This window comes from Aulonocara stuartgranti (genome assembly GCF_965226115.1).
Source record: "Aulonocara stuartgranti genome assembly, chromosome: 15".
NCBI lineage: Eukaryota > Metazoa > Chordata > Actinopteri > Cichliformes > Cichlidae > Aulonocara > Aulonocara stuartgranti.
Genome location: NC_138951.1, coordinates 6,674,641 through 6,700,503, shown reverse-complemented (window position 1 = coordinate 6,700,503; position 25,863 = coordinate 6,674,641). Strand labels below are relative to the sequence as shown.

General features: G+C 39.8%; 1 protein-coding gene across 1 annotated transcript; it reads left to right on the top strand.

The window, feature by feature from the left end:
- Nucleotides 1-702: 702 nt before the first annotated feature.
- ehd3 (EH-domain containing 3) lies at nucleotides 703-19,304 on the top strand. Its single transcript, XM_082505105.1, has 8 exons — nucleotides 703-1,905; nucleotides 7,248-7,424; nucleotides 7,945-8,042; nucleotides 12,958-13,099; nucleotides 13,244-13,343; nucleotides 14,021-14,191; nucleotides 15,554-15,718; nucleotides 16,901-19,304. The coding sequence occupies exons 1-8, from the start codon at nucleotides 1,679-1,681 to the stop codon at nucleotides 17,426-17,428; spliced, it is 1,608 nt and encodes a 535-aa protein (XP_082361231.1). The 5' UTR covers nucleotides 703-1,678; the 3' UTR covers nucleotides 17,429-19,304.
- The last annotated feature ends 6,559 nt before the right edge of the window (nucleotides 19,305-25,863 follow it).

Sequence of the window (25,863 nt, the reverse complement as noted above, 5' to 3'; positions counted from 1 at the left end):
ACACTAAAACTAAATGTGGAAAAAAGTTGACCCTCCCCAAACACACACATAAAAAACTACAGGTTTTCTTTTCGTGAATTTAGAAACCCAAATAAAATAAAATAAAAATATAGAGGAAATATCCTCGACTTTGGATGCCTCCAAGAGTTTGTGTCCTTACTGGCATACTGATTTTCCTATATCTTGCCTCTGACATGTCCTCCATGCAATAATAACTAAAACAAACTTAAGCTTACACTGAATAAAATAACTAAAACGAAACATTTTCAAACAATGGAACTTAAACTGAAACTGGGAAATCCAATGTGGAAACTATCGGAAATTGAATTAAATTAAATTAACAACAAAATGTCAAAATAATATTAACAATAAACTAATTAGAAAATACAAAACTATAATTACTCTGATACAAGTTACTCTGGTACAATAATTGAAAGAAAGAAAGAAAGAAAGAAAGAAAGAAAGAAAGAAAGAAAGAAAGAAAGAAAGAAAGAAAGAAAGAAAGAAAGAAAGAAAAGGTTCAAATATTTCAAGTTATTTTATTAACCTTTAGGTGGCGCGATGTGTTTGAACTGTAGCTCCCCTGTCTCGTCTCATCCAACATGGCGTCGTCCGGGCCGGCTTCTCCAGCTCTCTCATCACTGGGCGGGTCCACGGTTGGTCGGGCTGCCAGCCGTTGGGCACTTCCGGCGGGCTCGGGTTTCCTCCGACTCGGCATTTAAATGGAACTGCAGGACATCAGCTGCTGCTACTTTCAGCTCGTGCTGTTATAGAAAATAACCGGTAGTGCTAGCAAGACAGTCTGCTCTTATTTCTAACTCGAAAACGACAAAAAAAATCTTTGTCCCTGAAGATTGTTTGCTCTGGTTGTTGTGTTGTTTTTTCCTTTTTGTTTTTGAGCAGAAGAGCGGGAGCGGCGGAACAATAACGGGGCTTGCTCTCCTGACAGCCTGTCGGTGCATCGTTTTTGGGATTCCTTTGCTAGCCCTCGGACGAAATTGAATAGCGGTAATGTGATGTTGAGTCAGAGCAGAATGATTTAGGCTTTTCTCGGCAGCGTTTGTTTACTGAGGTAGACTGGGGGTAAACATAAACAGGCTCTGCAGCAGAGGTGGCCTGGACTGGACTGGGAGGACCGATGGACTTGAGATGATGAACCTGAACGATCAGGTTTAAATTCTGATTGATTTACGGAGCGATTTGTTTTTAGGATTGTTTGTGTTTTGTTTGTTTTTACGTTGTACATATCACCACAGTGTAACGCCCATAAATAATCAAAATTGACTTAAAATATCATCAAAAAAAGTGTCACCACCCATTTAGTGCAGTAGGATAGCGACTAACGTTAACCATTGGACACTAATAGTCCTGTATTGTGTGTGTTAAAATACATTTTCAGGACAAACAAAATATCTCTATATTTATGCAGGTCTTATTAAAACATTTTCTTTAGTGTAAATTTGGTTTTGATAACTTAGATCTTTTTTTCGTTATAGATCATTTAATAGTTTTGGAATATTTCACTTTAAGCTACATTGAGGACACATTTAGTAGCCTTTCAGGTCAGTGACAAACAGAGTAAGCTGGCATAGATTTCTAGCTGATCAATAATTAGCATTTTTGATTATCATTACCTATCTGGAGCATAACTAAGTCTAATTATAAGTAACCAGCAGCGATGTTCAGCTGGCTTGGAACCGATGATAGGAGGAAGAAGGAGCCGGAAGTCTTTCAGACAGTCAGTGAAGGATTGAAGAAACTCTATAAAACCAAGCTCCTACCACTGGAGGAGAGCTACAAGTTTCATGAGTTCCACTCTCCGGCACTGGAGGATGCTGACTTTGACAACAAGCCCATGGTCTTACTGGTGGGACAGTATTCTACTGGCAAGACCAGCTTCATACGGTATGTTTGCTCACACACATGCAAAGAAAACCTTAGAAACAAGCACAAACAAATGAGGGAGAGGCTACCAAAAAAGAAGGAATGATAGAGAGAGGGAGAGCATGACACACCCAAGCTGACTTTTCCAGCAGTTTGACAGCAAGCGTGAGGAAGAGGTGGTCATAATTATGCACACAAAGCAACCAAAAAAAAAAAAAAACACAGAACAATGAGAACAAAACATTGTGAGGAGGCACACCTCCTCAAGCTTTATTGGATTCATAAAGGGTTTATTTGGCATGACTCCTACACAGGCAGACTTGTTGCATTTGGAGGCATTACTGCATTGTTCTGGAGCTCTCCCTGATGAAGTCAGACTGAAAGATGAGCATTACTTCATGAGTATTGGTCAAATAAATGTGTTCACTTGAGGCAAAGTTCAGGAAATGTAGGGGTAAATTGTTTATTACTGATTTTAATTATTGTGGAATAACAATAAGCAGCTATTTGTTGCTGATATAGTTTGTGAACTGATAGAGGTGGGCAGCGAGGCTTCCTTGTAGGAACCCACTGTTAGGACTCATGCAGAGCTGTTTTGCCCTGAGGTGCAGGAAGTCTTGACTCGCTCCTAACTTCTGCTTTTTACAGCATGGAGAAAAAAAGTATACAAACATGTGCTTTGAGTGTTTTTTTTTCCTTTTATTAAACCTTTTTAACTCTCTAATTGACCACATTTTCATGTCTTACTAGACATTTTGTGTTATTATATTATGTAACACACAGTGTCCTAATATGGTTTTGACATTGTTGTTGTTGCAACTACACATAGGGAGATTGATACACCGATTTATCAACCATGTATTGGTATTGGCTCAGTTTTTAACCTGTTTCTCCCATCAGTTTTATGCTGGTTTAATGTTTAAAGAGATAAAAGTCTTTAAAAATCAGGAATTCTTTGATTCCCTGGAACCAAAGTGGAGAAACAAACACAAAAAACAAAACTGAGAAACAATTGACCAAATTGTTGTTTAAACATCGGTATCAGCCCAGAATTTCCTAGTCAGTGCAACCAGCACATATGTTGCTATTTGACTGGTATTACTGAACTGGATCATTCCTTTTGTGCTTCACCTCATAATGATGTGTTGCTGTTCTGTCAGAGCACATGACCTGGAGTATCAGTGAAATTAGTGTGTGACGGTGAGAAGTGTTAGCAGCTGGGTGTCGAGCCTCTTTTGAGCTGCAGTCCTACTGCTAACATCTCACCCCTTTGACATAGACACACAATTGTGCGTACACACACACTTGTGGAGAGTAGTAGGCAATTAAGCCTTTGAAAGCCTGAGAGTGGATGCTGTTAGTGACTTCCTTCTGTAAGATGGGACCATCTCTGCTCCAATCTCTGCCTTCTCTCTCTTCTTCCTCCTCTGTGTCTGATTCCTGCTCTCCTTTCTCCTTCCTCTGTCACCACTCACGACACCATCCCAGTCAGCAGCCTGACCCCCACGCCACTGACATTGTAGCAGTAGGATGCAGAATGTACAAACTGCTGAGTAACACTTGGATGGAGCTGCTGCTTCTCTTTCATTTCATGCCCCATGGTCTCCCTCGGGGTTTGATGTGCTTGCATGGTCTGCCAAGCTACAAACTACCAGCAGTGTTATTCCCTACTTTGCTAGAAGTTTATTTTCAGACTTGTATAGCCAGTGGATTTAAACGAGACGTTACAGTGAATATGTTTACTAAAATAATATTTGTCTCGGCATGAATTAGAAAAGTCATAGAAGGATATCTGCCTGACAGAGACAGGAAATGGATTAAAGACAGGAGAAGCTGATGGAGGGTAATACAGTCTGACTGCCTTTGAAGTTATTCAGAGTTAAGCAGTCTCAACTTTCCCTCCGTTTGGGGCTGAATTTATTGATTTTTCCTTCTAGGTCTCACATTTTCTGTTAGGGGACTTTTCATAGAGCAAGCCAATGCCAGGATATACAATTTCCTTCAATATAGAATATAATAAACTGTAAATCTGGGCCCTCCTCATGTGCCTAAATCTGTTCATTCACAGGTAAATTTCAATATACTTTGATCCTTAAAACTCAAGAGATGCATCATTGAGGTTAAATGAAAACTGATATGATGGGAGCAGATGTATATATCTGGAGTGCACATACATGGATTATATGTGTGATACGACACATATACTAGTGCATATGTATGTAGTTGTGCACATGCATTACACAACCTCTTTATAGACAGAAGAGCTCACTGTACAGACATGTGTGCACAGAGATGGCTCCACCAGGCACTACTAGCTCCTTTGACAAGCTCTGACAAGGTGGATGTATGTCTGTGGATATCAGGGCACCATCCTTACACCTTGAAGCAGTTAAAATGTGCACGCATCCCACACCCTTATAGCTATAAATCTCTTTGCCTAAATCTCCTTTTGTGGTCTCACATTGCATTTTTGGGAGTGTGAAACTCAACAGAAACACACCAGCCTTCATTTGAAACATGTGTGTTGTCACTGAATCCACAGCTGAGGATTTAACCTTTCACATCTGAAACATATCAAATGGAAGTCAGCTGCAATGCCAACGAGGCCAGTTTAGTTGTGCTGTGAGTTAGTTGTGATACTTTTTTGCAGCAGAACACATTTGTGCACACCACTCCATGCATCAAATTTAATGTTCCTGTTCCCAAGCCGTTTTCACTTCAGCAGTCTGTGATAATCATTGATTAAACAAGCCTGTGGCAAGGCTGTATATTAACTGTTTGACCTCCACAAAGAGGAAGCTCTTAACCAAATTCTTACTAACTGGCAAGAATTAGACCATGGGAATGTCAATAACACTATATTCAGTGGTTAAAAAGAGTGGCTGATTGTGCAGCAGAAGATTGATTCAATGTTAATTTCTGGTTTTGTCCACTTTCTTCTTTTCATTTCCAGTGAACCAGTTCTAAAAAATAATAGCGCTGGAGTAGAGATTGAAATTGAAAGCTTGGCTTAAATTTTTAATGGAATCGGTTGACACTTTTGAGAAATATACGCCCTCTAACTGCAGTACCACTAATCTAAACAGTGTGAGAATATACTGTTCAAAAACATGGAAAAAAGGGAACTCTTTGAAAAGAGATCAGATCTCAATGGGGGGGAAATCATGCTGGATTTCTATAATGATATAGACTGGGTAATGTGTTTAAAAACAAAACAACGATCATCTTATGGATGTCTGAATTCATAGACATCCTGATAAAGTGTAAAAATGATTTGTCAGTCTCATTCATTTTGCCAAAATGTAATTGCAGCAACTTAAAATGGCACTCAGTAGTTTGCTTGGCCCCCAAGTGCTTATATGTATACCTGACAATGTATGCTCTTGATGAGTTGATGGCTGGTGTCCTGGGGGGATCTCCTGTTAGATCTGGAGCAGGGGATCACTCAGCTCCTGGGCAGTTTGAGGTGGTACTTGGCAGTGCTGGGCTGAAACATAAGGTCCCATTTAGGTCAGGTGAGCATGGGGTCAGTAAGTGGTATCAATTCCTTCATCCTCCAGGAACTGCCTGCATACTCTTTGCACATGAGGCTGGACATTGTAGTGCACCACAAGGAATCCAGGTCCCACTGCGTCAGTGTAGAGTCTCACAGAAGGCCCAAGGATTTCATCCCGATACCTAATGGCAGTCAGGGTGCTGTTGCCTAGGCTGTGGAGGTGTGTGTGTCCCTTTGTGGATATGCTTCACCAGACCATCTCTGACCTTCCACCAAACCAGCCATGCTCAATAATATTAAAGGCAGTATGACATATTGGGTGGCTGTAGCTCAGGTGGTAGAGCAGGTCATCTACTGATCGGAAGGTTGGTGGTTCGATTCCTGGCTTCCCCTAGTCTGCATGCCAAATATCCTTGGGCAAGATACTAACCCGAAATTGCTCTCCGATGCATTCATCGGAGTATGAATGTGTGTGAATGTCAGTTGTGCTTGTGCGAATGGGTGTGAATGGGTGAATGCACAAGTTGTGTAAAGCGCTTTGAGTGCTCAGAAGAGTGGAAAAGCGCTATATAAGAACTAGTCCATTTACCATTCTCCATGGCCTCTCCAGACCGTTTCATGTCTTTCACATGTGGTTAATGTGAAACTGTTCTCATCTCTGAAAAAGCACAGGGCACCAGTGGTCGACCTGCCAATTCTGATATTCTATGGCATCAGGCTGGGCAGTGAGCACAGAGCCCTCATGAAGTCTGTTGCTGGCTGTTTTGTAAGAGGCATTTACATCAGTGTGCATCACGTTGCTTCCACAAAGGAGCAGATAACATTCCTGCTGATGGGTTAAGGACTTTCTATGGTTCTGGAAAAATGTCAGTGGCCTTCATCTGAAAACAATTCCTGTTTCGGAGGTTTTCTTATTGATTCCCCTCTTTAGTGCATCAAAGCAGCTGAAACAGATTAGCAACCCTCTCTGCAAGCATATCAAAATCCTAGAAGTTTAACTGACTTGATGCTCTGCTCTAATTAAAAAGTGTTCCTTTATAATTTTTTTGATAACTCTTTGAAAAGCCTCAAAACCCGAGTTTGCCTTGTTTTTGGACTATGTGTCTGCGGTTAAGCCATGATCGTATGGTAACAAGACTGACAGTCAGGCACACCTCTTTTTGCTTTGTGGTCGCTTAAAACCAGTGAGGGGAAAAAAACTGAAAAGATGCAGAAATCTGTGCTTGGAAGTAACAGAAACTTTAATATTTGTTTGCATTTAAATCCACTTTATTGACAGAATTCCTCCATACTTACCTCACCTAATCAGAACACTCTTTTCCAAAAGCCCTTTATTGGTCCATGTGTTTACCAGTAAACTAAATTTTGCTTGTTTTGGATCTGGTCAGTGGCAGCCATCCAGTCTGTGATCATCTAAAATTCCCCCAATCTTGGTTCCAGCAGCGTCTAATTCAAGGCAGACATGTTTTCTGTTTTTTTTCTCAATTGCGTCTTACCATCCTGACCAACTTCATTTATCAGCAGAGTCAGAATAAAAAAAAAATCATACAAAATGAAGCAGAACTTTGAAATTAGAGGCTACAGATGCAATATGTATTTTAGGTTTTATCTAAAGATTGATGCTGGATCAAACATTCTAATACAAATGTATATATAACCTTTTTATAATACTTTATAATGCTGATCATAATCTTGTAATATCTTGTTGATCCTTTTTCACTATTGTTCTTTGTTCATCTTCGAGGAATTATTTCAGCATACTTAGAAAGCCTTTTTGCACAGTTGACTTATTCTTACACGGTGATTGAAAACATCTCCTCTCTCATCTTGTTTTGCTAACTGCTATTTCCTGTCATCTCACCCGCAGCTACCTGTTGGAGCAGGATTTTCCTGGCATGCGGATTGGCCCCGAACCCACCACAGATTCCTTCATCGCAGTGATGCACGGCGACACAGAAGGAGTCATCCCCGGCAATGCTTTGGTGGTTGACCCCAAGAAGCCCTTCAGAAAGCTGAATGCATTTGGAAATGCATTTCTCAACAGGTAGATGATTGATGGCCACACTCACACTTTCAGATGATGGTCTTTATTGGTGTGTACAGTGAGTTAAGTATTCAAGCACAGAGGGAAAGACCGAGGGAGCACAAGTGAGAATCCACACCGCAGCTCTACATTCCTTTGTGATTGAATTTCCCCCCGCTCACTGGTCAGGGTTTTCTTTGTTAATGGCTGTGTGAGAGACAGCCAGCAGTCTCTGTAGAGCCATCCTTCTGCTTAAAAGTACACTGGCAGAAGCTCTTATGGTAGTGTCCTCAGTGTGAGGATCAAGCAATGTTGAAAGGAGACAGGAAAAAATGATGTCTGTCAGTGGGGATTTAGAGGGTTCGCATTGAAGACGACCACTTACCTGTTCATATTTATTCAGCTGGATAAAACTAGGGAGAGCAGCACAGACGGAGGAGAGAGGGTAACTGAGATAGGGCCATGCTGATGGATGATTTTAAACTTGTGTCCTGGAACTTTCTCTCTATCTCATGTCTGTTTTGTGTGTGTGTGTGTGTAGGTTTGTGTGTGCTCAGCTTCCTAACCCTGTACTGGAAAGCATCAGCGTGATCGACACGCCAGGGATTTTGTCTGGAGAAAAGCAGAGAATCAGTCGAGGTAAGAAACACATTTGCTCAAACTTCTATTCTCTTCTGTTTATGGTGTGTGTGTATGTATGTGCGCGCGCATGTGTGTTTATCCTCTGCATCCATTGAGCTGCAGCCCCCCCCAGTCCCACTGAACTCTGAACTACAATGTCAGCATTTCCTTTGGACCCGTGTGTTTGTTTTAGCTTTTGCTATCAGGAGGATTATGCTTCATTCATTTCAAAGAACAGGAAGCTGTTACAAAAAGATGAGCTTTGAATTTGTTCTCCAACATGCACACATAAGTGCACACTGCCTGAATTTTAACACTTTTTAACTTTGTGGTTTTCTTAAGTCTCGCATGGAAATGAAAAAGAGAAAAACAAAATTATATGAGGTTCATTTGGATCAACTTTAATATAGTGTAAACAAAAAGGTGCAGATTTAAGAGGACTCGTGGGTAACCAAATGGTTGCACAGTATGCCATAAAATACATTTTAGGTTAAACTTTTTAAACATTTGATTGGATTTTGAGGATGCTTATGAATATTTATCATCTGTAGGTATTGTACAAGACATGCTAGATTGGGAATTTCAATCTTGAACTGTTTGCTAAGTAGGAAGGGCATGCAGCCAAAGAAGTGTAAAACTATTTAAGGTACCACTGTATGAGTCTTGCAGTGGTGAGAGTACAATGTGCTTTGATACCTTTTCTCTGGGAAGATTGACATAAACAAAACCCCAACCGTCTGACCTCTGTGTCAAATCTAGACAAAGACACTATTGTTCTAATCTAATATCATATACAGTAAAGCAGGTGTGTGTAATTTTGAGTTATTCCTGATAAAGGACGACGAGTGTTAAAGACTTCAGTACATATTCATGGCTTTAAAACCATGGTCTTACATTTCATACTTGCAATATTGAAAGCTTCATAACTGTCCCACCAAAGATAGACGGAACAAAATTGTGACATGTCAGAAGTGTGTGATTACCATCTCAGAGTGTGTTCGCTTCCGCGACTTGTGTCTGCTAACCTCGCAATGAAAAGATGCGCCGGTCAGTACAACACTGGCGTTTGTGTGTGTATGTGTGTGAGTGGAAAGAAAAACATAAACAGAAAACAAAAATATGTGAAAATGAATACGGGGTTTCAACAGCTGTCCTCCAGCTGTTATCAGGATTGCGCCACGAAGGATGAAGCATAGGAAGAGATAACGGAGGAATCACAGTGCACTATAGCCCTGGATTCAAGCACTGCTGTAACAGTGTAGTCCATAAATGAGAGAAAATCCAAAATAAATACAAACCTTTGTGCTCAGTTCTTGTTTTTTAAAGTCATTAGACATATATACTGCACATTCATTCCACTGTGGAAAAAGGAACAGTTCAAAGAAAACATTAAACGCCCCAAATTACCACCTCGTTCACGCCCATAATGTTGCCCTTACAACAAAGAGCGAACTGGTAGTTGTCAGATCTCCATTATGATGTGTGCTAAAATGCAAAAAGCTGATGATGTGAAGAGAAACTTTGCGTGGAAAGTTTTCAAGAATGTTCCCGAGCTGTCTCACAGGAGGATGTGTGTCCAAAGCTAAATGGTGGCATCGCTATACCAACCGCTAACATTAACCATTCCAGTTCTTTTGTTAAAGTAAGTCTTAATTTATTCTGTCCTGCACTCACCTCTCTGAGTTTCTTTCAAAGGCGAATGCTTTCTTTTCTTCCATCTTTTGTCTATTTTCCTGTTTCTCCCCCAGGCACTGTTTTGGTTTGCTATCCCAAGTAAAGCCTGAACTAATTGACTTTTGGCATATCCAGTATTGTCTGTCACCATAGCAAATCACTGATTATATGAATACTTGAAAAATAAAAGTAGTAATGGTGTTTTAATATAATAATTTTCTACGTTCCCGCTCCAGAGAGTATTTATTGTGTTCTTGTGCACGACCAGTACTGTGACATTTGGAGTCCTGTTATAAGATGACGTATCAGGAGGCTTATTCAGCTTTTGATTAAAAGCGAAAAAGTTCTGGTCACGCAGTTCAGGACATTACTTCATACCAAGGTTGGGTCTGCATGGATATTATTCATAACTTTAATGCTTGTCATGAGGGTTTTTGTTGTCTCCAGCTTTACTGTTAAGAAATGAAGTAAATCAGTGTTTCATCAACATTAACCAAATATGAAATTTATGTTTGGAAGTTGTTAAAAGGAACCAGACAAGCACCAGCTCTGTTTCACCTTGTTTTTCCTTTTTGGCCCAAGTGTCCAAAAAACGTGGTGTTAAACCAAATAAACAGCACAGTGAGGTGAAACACGGATACTCTGTGGCCAACACAAAAGAACAAATACAAGTTAAACTTAACCTCTGCTGAGTGAGCACAGCTGTGTTTTCTCTGGGGACTCTGTGTGCAATTTTTTTGTTATTGTGTGTTCATTAACTTTTCATTTAGTTCCCCATCATCATCATCATCATCATGTTTCATTTACATGTTCTGTGTCACATTCTTTCTCTTAGTCACTTTTCTTTTACTCTGTTTCAGTGTTTTTAAGAGTGCTTGTGTTTGTGTGTGCTCAACTGTGTGTGCGTGTCTGTCTCCAGAGGAGGAGTTGTCAGGCTATAGCAGCCTGCGCAGATGTCTTTATGGAGGTATTGTAGATAATAAATCTTGGCAACAACCAGCTGCAGAAGGCTTCAAATGATACCTTGACTCTGAAGAATTTGTGGGCTTTTACATATTCTTCACCAGCCTTGTCACGTGGCTTTGGGAAAAGTTCACCTTGTTTCATAAAATTATTATTAATATTATCTGTGCAGTTAGCTGACTTATAAATTATAATGGCAATTATTTTGGCCACTCATAAACTGTATATAAAAGATAGACATAGCCAGCAGGTCTGAAAATAAAGAAAATGTCGAGTTGAATCTGCTTTCTCTGTAATGGTCAGCAGGGGGCGACTTCTCTGTTTACAAATAGAACACTTTTAAGTCTTTTGTTAATACAAAATTGTCAAAGGAGCTTAAAAAGAAAGCGACTGGACTTCTTTGACTAACTTTAAGTTCATTTAAAGAAGTCCAGTTGCTTTCTTCTCAAACTCCTTACACTACCATGACCTGGATGACTGAGAACCTACACAGACATATTTTATATGATGATTTTTATTTGTTTAAATTCGGGTCAGACAGTAAAAGTGGTGATGGGTTTCTCAAATCCACAGCTAACGTGTGAAGCTTCAAAACTGGGCTTTTTATGATTTGACACACACACACACACACACACACACACACACACACACACACACACACACACACACACACGTATGGAAACAAATAAAAACATTACTGCTGCCCTATGACAATAGCCAGGGCTCAAGCCACACTGGCTACACCCATCCTTTATGTACAGTCTGTGTCCTTCTTATGAATTCCTGTAATTTTGATAATCTCCTGGGCACTTTTGGTCTCCACATTTTAATAGTCCAGGAGCATAACACTAGCATCACTGTCAGACCTCATGAGCATCTTACCTCCACTGTAGGCAGGTTATTTCACTTTGACTTTTCGCTTAGGAGCACCGTCCCCTTCACAGCTTAAAATTGAAGTGTTGCTTTAATCCCATAACACGTGAGAAGTGCACTGGGTGAAGAATATTCCAGTAGAATTTAAAAATATCAAGGTATCCATATCTCTTTTAACACCTCTTTCTCGTCTCGGCTCTGTTCATACAGATGCAGTCCGAAACAAATGCTTTACATACTTGCTGCTGCTAAAGTTTTTCTCACGTCCTACTGGGGAATGCATTTTAGCCAAGTGAGATTAATTTATTCCTTAAAATACCCATTTTTGTTAACAATTGAAGCATCATGTAAACATTAACACAAGAACTCAGATATTTGGACGTTTTGTTAAACACTCAGAGCCACCGTGGAGTGTAAACTGTTCCACTACTGGGCAGCAAGTATGTGAAATGGGGGCTTCTTATCACAGCTATGTACAGAAGATCAAATGTTGCTATGTTCAGAGCAAACAGCCTCTGAATGTAGGTTTAAATATGTAAAGGCATATTTTACGTGCATAGCTTTACAAAGAAAATCCATCTGATAATCCCTGAATTAACCTAAAACTATTGCTTACTCGTAGGATTTCTCCTGGGTGTTATCGCTCATAATTAAATACTGCAGCGCTGGACTGACTCTGCGTCTGTTGTGTGTCCTTCAGTGTTGTTTGAACACTAGAGCTTACTAATCCTTCGATCTACCCTTTGTTCTTTGTTTCCCTCTCATATCCTGTGGAATTCCTTCAGGTAAGCTAGCGTTTCGTCCTTGACTGAGGTAGAAAGTCAAAGAAGTCAGTGGCGTACACCTGCTGTTGGACTCATTCATTAATTCATGTTTACATGTTTTACAGAGGAAGCATTATTCATAGCTTTCTTGCAGAATGCCACGAGTACAATGCACGTGTTTAGTGTAAACTATTCATTATCAATCTTATGACAGATGGAAGTAACAGTCTGTAGTTTGAGGGCTCTCCCCCTATTGTTCAACTTTAAAAAGCCACCTTGTTTGAACATTGGCAGCACTGTTTTCATCAGGAAACAGACATTCTTTTCTCTCAACATGCTACAATATGGGCATAAGTTTTAATGCCTCCTCTTTGACCTGCAGCCATTGGATTTGTCTTGGGAGTATTTTTAGGCCATAATGATGTTCCTATCATAACTTGTTCTGCTGACTTTTACCTCTAAAGTTGCATGCATGTTCTCAGTCTGTAACTTCAGTTGTGTTGACTACCAGTATAACCAATAACTAAAGTGGTTTTGATGTGGGTACTGGATGTGGGTAAAGGATTGAGAGGTAAAAATATGTGTGTTCAATTATCTGCTTCACTCAGTGCCCCATCGAATTATCTGATATCCTTCTGATGTCCCCTCCCCGCTTCTAGGCTATGACTTTGCAGCTGTCCTGGAGTGGTTTGCAGAGCGAGTGGACAGGATCATTTTACTGTTTGATGCTCATAAACTGGACATCTCTGATGAGTTCTCAGAGGTGATAAAGGCCCTAAAGAACCATGAGGACAAGATCAGGTACTGTGGGATTCTTAAATTCACACCAAATATTTTCTTTCTTTTTTTAAATACTATATCATTGGTACCTGGGCATCCATGCAATATTAATGTGAGTAGCTTGTAATAAGAATCATCACCGCTCTCTTCTGTCTTTTTCTCCAGAGTTGTGCTTAACAAGGCCGACCAGATAGAGACTCAGCAGCTGATGAGAGTGTATGGTGCTCTGATGTGGTCACTGGGGAAAATAGTCAACACACCTGAGGTACGCTAAACTGGGGGTTTCTGTGATGGCGTTCATACGGTTTTAAGCCTGTAATTGATCCTTTCACCTATGTCAAAATCACAGAATTGTAATGATTTTTTTTTTTTTAAAGATTGCTTTGAAGAAATAATAATTTTAGCGTGAAATAATGAAATTAGGCACTTGATTGTTAATATTTGCAACCACATAGATATCTGCACATAAATGTGTGAAATCTGTGGCTGAGGTACAAGATTATAGACTTCCTTTTCTAGTCTGAGTTGAGTTGGTGCAGATCAATACGGAGACTAAAAGAGGGGCTGCGTTAGCCAAAATTGAATTTTTAAAACCACTGGCAATTGTACATGTATTTTTTATTGATCTGGATTCTTAAAATAAAGACCATCAGATGCAACTGGGAGCTTTGAACCAGATATTTGTCATCTGATATCCACGTAAGCTGGCTCCCACAGACAAAGTTTGCAGACTAGCCTGTGGGCTCACAGGTTGCAGAATTGTTAACTGGTTGTAGGAGTATTTAAAGACTTTATATTTAATGTTTTTAAATAATATCTGGGGAGCTATGATCCATAATGGTGGCCATTTGAAGGACTGTTAATGGCATATTATGTGAAGAATGGTCCAGTTTGCCTCTGACTTTATTTACTTATTTTTTGTTCTGTCTCCCTTACTGACAGGTGATTCGCGTCTATATCGGTTCATTTTGGTCCCACCCGCTGTTGATTCCTGACAACAGGAAGCTGTTCGAGGCCGAGGAACAGGACTTATTTAAGGACATCCAGTCCTTACCGAGAAATGCAGCACTTAGAAAACTCAATGATCTGATAAAGAGGGCAAGACTAGCCAAGGTGAGGAGCACCTGCGACACAGGATGTTCGAAACAGTTGACGTCAAATAACGCAGATGTTACGCAACATTTCCTACATTTAGTGCTGAGCTGTTACACCATGCTGACATGTTTAAGTTGTCAGTATCACCGATTTATCTGTGTGCTTCCTATTTATTGTGCTCAGCTGTGTTGTTCAGCTGTTAACCTTGACAGAAAGAGATGTTTCGCAGAACTAATAGAGTTAGATAAATGACAATGAATTGTTTCCCATTTCCTCAATGGACAGGAAGTTAGGTAGGCGACAGTCTGCTGCCTGTTGTAGTTCGAGGAAACACAGCAGAGGAAACGCACAAGTGCACACAGTCAAACACGCACAGGTTTATCACACTGAGAGTCGAGCACAGTTTTCCTGTTAGACAGCTGATGGGTGTTGGTGTGTTTTGTGATGAGTTTCAAGGACATGAGGTAGACCCAGATGCGTGTATCGCCGCAGTGACTGAACAAATTTTCTTTTCTTTTTTTTTTTGCACGTTTAGTTTCTGCTGAATATTGTTTAAACACTTTTTCCAGGAAAACCCTTTTTGTAATGAAAAGTGGACTCCAAATGTGAATTAGAATTTGTTAATTATTAAAAGAAATGCCCACAAAGGTAACAGTAAAGTGGATGACTAATCTGGTTTATGCAATATTAAGTGTCCTCAAGCTTAATGTTGTCACAGTGGCTTGTGTTACAGTTTACCCACTTGTCAGAAGCTCAAATATAATTCAATCATTACAAGGAGAACCTGAGACAATAAAACACATAATCTTTATTTTAAAGTAATCTGATTATCTACTTTGTATGAGCTCATAGATTTATTAGAGTGCTTCAGTTGTGTGTCTGGTTAAATATCACAGATAGAGATGTTTTTCTTTTCCTTCCACACATTTTTGCATCAGTTTTTCTTTGTGTCTCTTGTGGCCCTTGGAAGAACAAACAAAAAGAACAAGTCAATCTCATGACATTTAATAGGTGACTTTTTTCCCCACTCATAAAAAGTTAACAATTAACTACCTTTGCTGCACTTGATCCTGTTTTTACCTACTCCAAGCTCAGTTTTTCCACAGTTTCTTTTTTTTTATATAGCTCTTTACTTCTGCATACTTAGATGTTGCTTTATAGCATAATGTGGAATATTATAACAGACACGATTTTGAAGTGGAATCATTTGAATCATTTTAACTGAAATTTATAAAGAATTTAGTCTCCTAGTACCTGCTCATCAATTAATAAACATCAATTAGCACCTATAACAAGAATAACAAATAAAAGCTTAATGAATTCAAACACAGTTGCTTATACTTTCCATGTGAAGTCATCGATAACTCTCTTAATCTGCAGGTCCACGCTTATATCATCAGCTCACTTAAAAAAGAGATGCCCGCTGTGTTTGGGAAGGAGAACAAGAAGAAAGAGCTCATCGCCAGCCTTGGAGATATCTACAAACGCATCGAAAGAGAACACCAGATATCACCCGGAGATTTTCCGAATCTGAAAAAGATGCAGGTAAGCAGTGAAGCAAAGGATTAAGGTTTAGTAAATGAGGTTTTGACATGATTGGAATGAATGCAGGGGCTTCACTGATTTTAAGTTACACGAGTAGCGTTAGTTAATTGCAATTTTAGCTGATGTCTTGTTTTTTTTAAAAATCTAACAAGGAAGTGAAATAGAGAGAGTAGTAACAGTCAGAGAGTCACAGAGTTTTACCGTTTCCTGAGCTAACCACTGAAGTACAACACACTCAGCAGAGACTTTAACTGATGAGGGAAATGTTGATAATTGGTCTTTATTAACTTGTTGTTGTTATTATTATTGTCATATAAGATTGATCTTAATCCTTACTGCACAGAGACCTGTCAGCCTCTGATGTTGTGGGCCATTTTGTACATTTCAATAAGCTTCTCATAACGTTGTATACCACTCTGTATTTTGTGTTTCTCTATTTTCTTTTTTTGATCTTTGGAACAATACTCGATTTTCCTTTGTGTACTTTAAGATATTTTGTGGCTACAAATGGGATGAAACAGAGTTCCATTGAAAGTAGAGTGCTAACTGAGTACTTTAACTCATGTACATCACTTGTGCAGCTATCAAGCAGTATGTCGGTAGATTGATCACCAGCTCCTCCTGAAGTATCCTTGGGCAAGATATTACATCCATCAGAGTATTTTTGAATGTAATCAATCAGTTTGTCAATCCAATCTTTGTTTTGAACACATAAATAACAAGTATCAATGCACTAAAAATAAATAAACACAAAATCATTGAAATCCATCAAATTCACATGGAAAAAACATAAAATGTTGACCCATTTTATGTTTGAAAAGAAGAAGGAGGAAGTAAGGAAGTAAAAGTGTAGAAAACAAAAATGTATAGTTTAATCTGTGTGAGTGAGGCTTGTAGTAGAAAGCACTTTGAGTGCTATAGTGATATAAGTACCAGGCTATTTACTTGAACTGTGTAATGCTTACCTAATTGTAAATATTACTAAAGTGAAACTTTTATTGAAGCATATTTTATTGTTACTTCAGTGACTTAAGTAATTTTATAGAATACTTCTGGAACATTTGATTGACTACATCAGCATTCTTTACAGATGTGTATTTTAAAATGATCTTTATCTGTGCTGAGGGTATAGTTTATATATAAATTATAACCTAACTTGAGACAAACTTGTGTTTTTTCCAGGACCAACTCCAAGCTCAGGATCTCAACAAATTCCAGCCTCTAAAACCTAAACTCTTGGAGGCGGTCGATGACATGTTAGCCAATGACATCGCCGGCTTAATGGTCCTGGTCCGACAAGAGGAAACCCAGCGGCCCAACGCAGTAGTGAAGGGCGGCGCGTTTGACGGCACGTTGGACGGCCCATTCGGTCACGGGTACGGCGAAGGAGCCGGCGAAGGCATCGACGAAGCGGAGTGGGTCGTCGCTCGCGACAAACCTGCTTACGACGAGATTTTCTACACGTTATCTCCTGTCAATGGGAAGGTGACCGGAGCCAACGCCAAGAAGGAGATGGTCAAGTCAAAACTGCCCAATACAGTGCTGGGCAAGATCTGGAAGCTGGCAGATATCGATAAGGACGGCATGCTCGACGATGAGGAGTTTGCTTTAGCCAATCATCTGATAAAGGTGAAACTTGAGGGACATGAACTACCATCAGAGCTGCCTGGACACCTGGTGCCTCCTTCCAAGAGGAAAATAGCTGAATAAATGTAATTCAGATTACCCGTAATGACCTACTCAGCCCTAGAACCCATAGGTAGCCCCCTCCCTCTTCCCCAGAGAAAATGTTCTTTAATAGAAAAGGAGTCATCCTGTAGCAACAACAAGAACAAAGACAAAAAATTTAACACAAGTAGAGCTCATTTCAAGTCTTCTTCCTGTTCTGTTGCTGTTATCGTCTGATCTGTAGTCTTAATTTCCTAATTTAAGCTGCCAATGCATTCAAATGTATCTTCACGCGACTGAGACTGTTAGCATACTGGCTGCAAGCTTTGAGTAACAAAAAAATAAAAAACAAAGTGCGTTTACCTCTTCATTAGGATTAAACCAGATAAGATTAATTTTATAAAATTAAATAGCTTTTATTAGTGTTTCAAGAATGCAAACCATGGCTCTCAGCTTTACAGAATTAAAGCAGAATACTTGTTGGAGTAGGACAGGTGTTAGACATGTGCAAAAGAAGAAACACTGGAATATAAAGACATATATGTACGTTCAACTAAACTACTGGAAAAAGGAGAAATATTGCAACAATGTGAAGACAAAAATAAAGTCTTTTTCTGTTAAAACTTTACCTTTGGTCAAACCGATTTATTATTATGATGATTATTAGTATTCAGTTTACTCTAAGAAGTAAATCCAAATTAAATTATGTGTTTTTAAATGTAAACCAGAAGATTTTACATTCCTTGTACTTTGAGATAATGCGCACATACAGACAACAGAATGAAAACGACATCCTAAAGAGGAACAGGCCTGCGTTTCGTATTAAATGTGACGTGCTGCTCGACCTTTTGCTTTGGACGAAGGAACCTGTATGATTCTCATTAACACGTGCTGATACTGAGATTATAATAACAGACCATATTATGGGTGTTGTTTGGAAACTAGCGCGACAGCATGCTCTGAATAACCGCTTTGGTCGGACTTTGAATTTTGAATGGACACGCATCTATTGTTCTGTGTGGACACATCCTGGTTATTGTATGTATGTACAATGGTATCTGACCACATGTTATCAGTGTTATTATTTGTAGTATATACAGTATATATTCATAAGAGAAACATTATTAAAACTACTGAGGGTGGAGTATGTTAGTGGGTTATCAACTGAAAACTGATCAGTTATTCTTCACCTTCCTAAATAATGTAGTATAACCAAAAGTAATAGTCTGAAAGCACCGTTTGTTTTTATTGTGATGACACTAATTGACACATTTAACATTGTTCTATGTGTTTTTGCTGGAAACTTTCCATGTCACACATTGAAATTGTATACATGTAATAAATGTAATTCTTCTTTGCCATGTTTCCAATCCATCACTCTATTGACACACCAGTACCTGTGTGTGTGTGAGTGTGTCTCCTTAAATATAGCATGTTAGGACCATGTTCATGTTTGTTAACAGAGGTTTTATTGGGTGTATCATTAGATAACCCAACTCAAATAAGTAAAACTGGATTCCCACATGGCAACAAAAATCTTAAGCATGTCTTCATCGAAATGTTTCCAGCTCATGGCCGTTTTCTGACCCTCGTGCTTTACTGTGAATCAAATGCACATAAGAAGACTTACTGCATTCCATTAACTCGAGTTGGGAAATCGCACAGGCGTTATCCTGTTACGGCTCAAGTTTCGGAGGTGTGCAAGATTGGACTGGGGAAAAAAAAGACTTGGATGTGGATTCTCGTCAAATTCACAAGTTGTTTTCAGACCCTGTGTAAACACATTAAGTGGAAACACTAGCGTTACGGTATTTTGGCTGTTTTTATGCTGGTGATGCAGTACTTAAGTCTGTCCTTCACTGCTTTTCTGTCAATGTAAACAGGCCGACAGTGTAATAAAACTCATGTGTAACAACTATCTAAGTGTTGACTCTGTTTTCAAAAAGGAAATCATGTGCAGTATATATTTTGCACCCGCCCACCCAAGAAACTGAGGAAAAGATTTGGAAAAATGGCTATAAATTATTTTAGTGCAATTATAGCTGCAACACTGGAAGCCAGAAGACTCTGACATCATTTCTCTGATTTGCAAGTCCTCAGATTAATTCTAGTAAACTGAACTGTAACCAAACACGTGGATTTTTAGAGGAATTTTCATTTCAGAGGAAAAGTAGATCCTCTTTCAGGTCTAAGGTGTATCAGAACATAAAGAAATAAAAAAATCATCTGGTCCTTATCAGGTATGGAAATGATTTAAATACAACTCAGAGGAACAACAACGCATTAGACTGTCGAAATGCAGAAGGAGGATGTGAAAAACAATGATTCAGTAGCTCGTAGAACCACCTTTAACAGCGACAACTTAAAGTCATCGTTTTCTGTATGACTTTCTCAGTCTCTCACATTGCTGTCAGGAAATTTTAGACCTTTTTATACAGTTTGCAGGCATTTGTTTATGCACAGGTTTCTTATAGTTGATGACTGGATCATTGCAACATCTTGATTCGTTTCTCCTTTGGCCGTTCTGTTGTAAATTTGATGCCGTGCTTGGGATCACTGTTCTGTAGTTAAGATCCAGTTTGGACCAGTAACATGTGATCTGTTTACTGGCCAACAGATGACATACTTTGGTCTACAGAGGAGTTCATGGCTGACTCGGTAAATGCAAGGCACCCAAATCCTAGTTGCTGCAAAAAAGGCCCCAAATCATCACACTTCCACCACCGTGGTTGACAGGTGGTGTGAGGTGTTTGCGCTGATATGCTGTGTTTGGTTATCTCCAAATGTGGCGCTGTTCATTATAGCAAAACAACGTCACTTTGGTCTGGAAGTCGTGTGGTTTGTTCAGACGCAGCTTTGCAAAGCTACGCCGTGTTGCCACGATGTTTTTAGAGAGAAGAAGCGTTCTCCTGCTAACTCTTCCAAATAAGTCCTACTTATTTGGTGTGTTTCTAATTGTACTGTCATGAACTTTAACAGGTAACATGCTAACCGAGGCCTGTAGAGTCTGGGAAGAAGCTCTTGGTTTTTTTTGCAGTTTCTTTGAGTCTTGCACAATCAGTCTTGGGGTGAAATGGGTGGGGCATCCACTCCTAGGACTATTAGCATCTGTCTTGAATATTCTCGACTTGTAAATAATCTTCCTCACTGTTGAATGACAGGTTTGAAATTCTTTGGAAATGGCCTTATAACCCTTCCTAGATTGATGAACACTTGCTCTTGTAAGATCATTGCTGATGTCTATCCTCCTTGGCATTGACTTAACACACGCCTGAATGCTTCAGTTCATCAAACTGTCAAAACTTCTACTTTAATCGACGTGCTCACACTTGCTGATGATGCATTTTTATCCTTTTCTAAAGGATAAAATAAAATAAAAAATAAAAATAATAAAAATAATAAAATAAAAAGCATTAATAGGGTCAGTATTTGTTGAATAAATAATATGGCCTGATAAGTATAACCTTTAAGAGGGTTTGCTTTCTTTTTCACATACGTTTTTCCAGAAACTTGAAAGGCTGATCTATGAAATGCATTCAAGGAATTCTATGAATGTACAAAAAGCATGTTTTTTAAGCCCCCAGCCAATAAAAAATAGGGTGGAAGAAACTGTACAGTATGGAAACTGTCTTTCTTTTCTCCAGGGGCTTGTTCTTATCTCAGATTCAGTTCAGGGAGGTTTTCCCTTCTGTGTAACACCAAACACATGCTTAACTGGTGATAATGTCTTCTCTGACTAAATTCTTAAAAAGATTTTGTGCGGCACATGAGGGCACATTTCCAGATTGCTTTGCAAGTGTATCTGACGTGGACCACAGCGTGAGACGAGCTCCAAGTGACAGGAAACCAAGCATGGGACCACAGACATTACTCTATTATCTAGAGACTTCCATGTGTATGTATGTATGTATGCGGTTTATGTTTGACAGGAAGCCAAAACATTCCTCTGTATTATGACTTAAATTTCTCCTAAAAGATACCACACATGCACACGTGCGCACACACGCATGCACATATACATATACCACATAAAGTGAAGATGCAGCTCTCTTTTCTCGCACACAGGAAGTTCTGTTTTTGTCCCCCATTTCCTGTCTGTTGCACCTTGACCTCCATCACTCTCTCCCTTTCTTTCTCATGCGCTCACACACACACACACACGTGGATCCTTCACCGTAATATGTTTTCATATTAACATTATGTGTGTAGGTTAGTCTTGTAAGCGTTAACTTTTTACATTTTATCACCTTTAAGAACCCAGAGGGATGTTTCATGTTTAATAATGCAAATCAAACTGCATATGCTCTTTTTAGTGAATATTTTTAGTGTGTGAGAAGCACCCCTAGATCATGAAAAACACATAACATATGACAGGCAAAAATTTGTGATCAGAAACATAAATAACTCTGTGTAGCCTATTTCAAGTCCACTATTTTTCTCTTTCCTGCAAATTGTGGACTTCTACGACTGGCTGATGGATGTGAACCAGAAATAGACATAAACAGGCAGGAAGAAGGAATCCAGTATTCCAAGAATGGCAAAAACATGCTGAAATGTGTTTGTCTCTGTTTTTGGTTCATTGTTTGTCTTTTTAGCAGGAAAGAACAGCGTATTCTGAGCTGATTCCCCTTGTTCTACTAAACATGGCGCATCTGTCAGCGGTGATGTATGAACATGCACCTGTGTTTGAGTACAGTGGATGCGCGTGATTGATGCCCATGTTTATCTGGTGGAGAAGTACGCATGAGGAAGCCGTACATCAGGATTCATTTCATCCACTCGAGCAAACCGGAAGAGCGTTGGGTGGGGGTGATGCTCTTTATCTCATATGTCACAGAGGATGGTGACGTGAGAATTGCAGCCTTAATGTGATCTCTACTAACCAACATCTAATGGTCTTTAAAAGAATTTGACTCATGAATACAAGAATAAAAAGTTTTAACTTAACTTTAAACGTTAAACTTTAAAAGTTAAAGTTAAGTTAAATACTGAGGACTAAATGCATCATGTACAGTATGCACATACAGTCTGAATACAACCAAAGTATATCAAATAAATATAAAGATGATACAATATTAAATAATGCAAAAGGATAACATAACATAACATAAAGACTACACCAGGTGCCACTCCTGTCAGCTAAGAACAGGAAACTGAGGCTACACAGGGACAACATAAGTCAGGAAAATATACACTGCTGTCTATCAATGGTTCAGGCCATTGGTAGCGCTGTAATGGTTTTATGTAATGATATTTTCATGGCTCAATTTGGGCCTAACTGTGCGGCAGAGTACCTGTCTTCTGATGGCTGCTTCCAGCATCACATCATCTCAAGCTGGTTTCTTGAACATGACACCTTTGGGATGAGGTGGAACGGGAGATTTACATCATGGATGTGCAGCAAATCTGCAGCAACTGTGTGATGCTATCATGTCAGTATGTGAATAATTAAGACAGCTCTGAATGCAAAAGGAGGTCCAAACCAGTGCTGGTAAGGTGTACCTAATAAAATGGCCTGTGTTCTCCATGTTCATCTCTGAATGATCTCATTTTAAAACGCTACCTACGACTCTTGAGGTCAGAGGCCAAGTGCTCCTCGTTTCTGAAGGTTTGCATATCCTCTCACTCCTGATCTGAGCTGGCCTGGAAACAGGCATGTCCTGCCTGTATGACACATACTCATGGTAGCTGCTTCTTTTCATCTGCCAAGCATGAGATTCACCATGAGGACGCAACTTGTGGAAAGTTCACACTGCTATATCACACTGCTATATTTATCATCTCTTTGACCAGCCAATAGGAGTCACTATAGTGCTGTGACAGGGACATGATGTGTCACTGTTTCCACTGGCAAACAATGCTAATTTACAAACTGAAGTGTCTCAGGAAGCGTCGGTGCTGCTCAACAATGAGTCTGAGACTCTGTTGGAGGGAAGCGCTCTCTAACACATCGGTCATTGTTTCCCATATGGTCAGATGGAGGCCTTGGAAGAGACCAAAACATCTTTCATCACCTTTCCCTGTAAGTGAACCAAACCAACAAATCACCCTTAGGGTTCAGCGCTTCGGGTTTTTCCTTCAATTCTTTGATAGGTCACCTTTCTATAAAAAGGACCGCACCAGGGATCTCCCACTGTATCTCTCCAACCCTTTTTAGTTGGCACATCCACTTGTGAGTCATGCAGTGTGAGTGTGGCAGAGGGTGTAGCAGTCACCGGGTCGGCCGAGTGGTGACACCCGGCTGCTAATTGCGTTCGGTGTCCATGGACACAAAGTGTGAGAAGCAAAGGACGACAGCAAAACAGAACACAGCCGTTCAACTTCGTTTTTGTTATTGCTGAGAGTATTTTATTTAAATTCATTTAATTAATACAGGAAATCTTGTCTTTAAGCCGTGTGTCTGTCAGGTAGTGAATTTAAAGTAGTGATCACAGAGTCAGACATATGTACTGCCTGCATTCAGTGCCTATCTCTAACATAAAGATAAGGATGCACCAAAGTCTCTGAATGGCTTTAAGCGAAGTATCAAAAATACAGACAATGCTCAACACTTTAAATGATTTGATGTCATGTTTGTCCGTCACATGACAGTTGGTGTGTGAGTGTTAGGCCATGTCCACATTTTCGTTTGAAAACGCATCTTTTTCTCTCCGTTTTGGCCTTCTGTCCACACTGAGACGGCGTTTTCGGTCAAGTAAAACGCAGCGTTTTGAAAACGCTCTCCAAAGCGGATACATTTGAAACCGTGGTTTTCGCGTCGCAGTGTGGACAGCGAACCCAGAGCCTTTTCGAAAACGACGACACATTTTAGTCATGTGATACAGTCAATTGACCAATTAAACTAAGATAGTGGTGGGCATCACACAGCAGTTGTTTTGTTTGCTCTCAATTCTGACAGCCCTATTAAAGATTAATATCAGTCTGTACATGCTCCCGATAGCTTTTCTTCAAATTCTTTAATTCTCACTCGCTTTTGCAACTTTGTACTTTTGTGTTACTCGCAGCAACAACTCCACCTCATTATTAGTCCATTTAAAAAACTCAGTGCTTTTCCTCGACATTTTGCCACAACCTTTTAAAGAGAAAGTAAACAAACGACAGACAGAAATGAGGCAGGTCAAATCGTCTTGCGTTTCACGCATGCGCAGTACTGGAACGTAAGCGATTTCAGCCGTTTCAATGTGGACGTACAACCCTGTGAAAACGACTGAAAACACTAGTGTGGACGCGGAGCGTTTTCAGACGAAAACACCGTTTTCAAATTTATCCGGGGTAGTGTGGACGCAGCCTCAGTGTTATATGCATGCATGTATGCATATATGACTCTATGTGTGTGAGTATGTGTAGAGTATAATCCCAAATCCTGGTGACCATTCCTTGAACTCCCCCCTGGCTTAAAACTGAAGCCAAGGACGGGGTGGACATCCTGTGAAAACAACCACACGCATGCCTTTTTTTCCCAAAAAATCTCTTCACGAACAAGTCTGACCTTTGACCTCAGAATCCTTTGGCCCTTGTGTTCCGGTGGACAAACAGCGGGGCTCCTCTGGTCTGTATGTTGAAGTGTCCTTGGGCACAGGTATCAGTTAGTTATCAGTTTCACATTCTTTTAACTTTCCCAGGATTTCCAGCCCCAAACAATTCCCTTCCAGGAAGTTTCTCTGTGAGAATCTTAGATAGAAATGGCAAGGTGCGACTAGAGTCTTCTTGATCTGACGCGAAGCAGGACAAACCATTTTTAGCTTTGACATTAATAATCATAATGCCTCTGGCGTCCAAATACGAGCTAAATATGATGGCAAGTATGTAATAAATTCATTGATGTGGCTAAATCTGTCTCTCTGTATGGAGATCTTGTTTCAGATGCGTGTCCACCCAAACTGTCTGTGGAAACAAAGGTTTGGTCAGAGTTACATAAGAGATGTCAAAATGAGGAATCCTCTGATATGATATCAGGGAACGTTATGTTTTTCAGAGACAGCAGGCACCAGACTGACTCAACTGCTGACAGCAGGTCTTATTTATTCAGGCGTGGACCGCAGCTAAACATCAGTATTGCAGTCACTTCTCACGTTCAGACAAGATTTAATGCATTGTGCCACAGTAATGTTTCAGTATTCCCACAAACTCAAACACATCATCTAAAGGCAGATATACACAGCTCCCTACAGATGTTTCTGATTCAGCTACTTTTACAGGCAGTTATTCTAATCATAACTTACTGTGTGAGAAGTCGCATTGGCCGACTGTTTTTACATGTTAAGTAATGCGATAAAAATAAAATTCTTGCCATCTTTAGACCCACGGAGGTGTCTCCTGGCACTGCTTAGGCCTAAATTTACCTCAGAGTCACTTCCCACCAGTCGTCCCCGCCGCTCCACTGTAGTTCTGATTTATCCTTTAATTGTCTCATGGTGGGTTTGATGTCTGAGTGTAAAGCAGAGTGGGATTTCTTTTTCTTCCTGTGGGCAGACTCG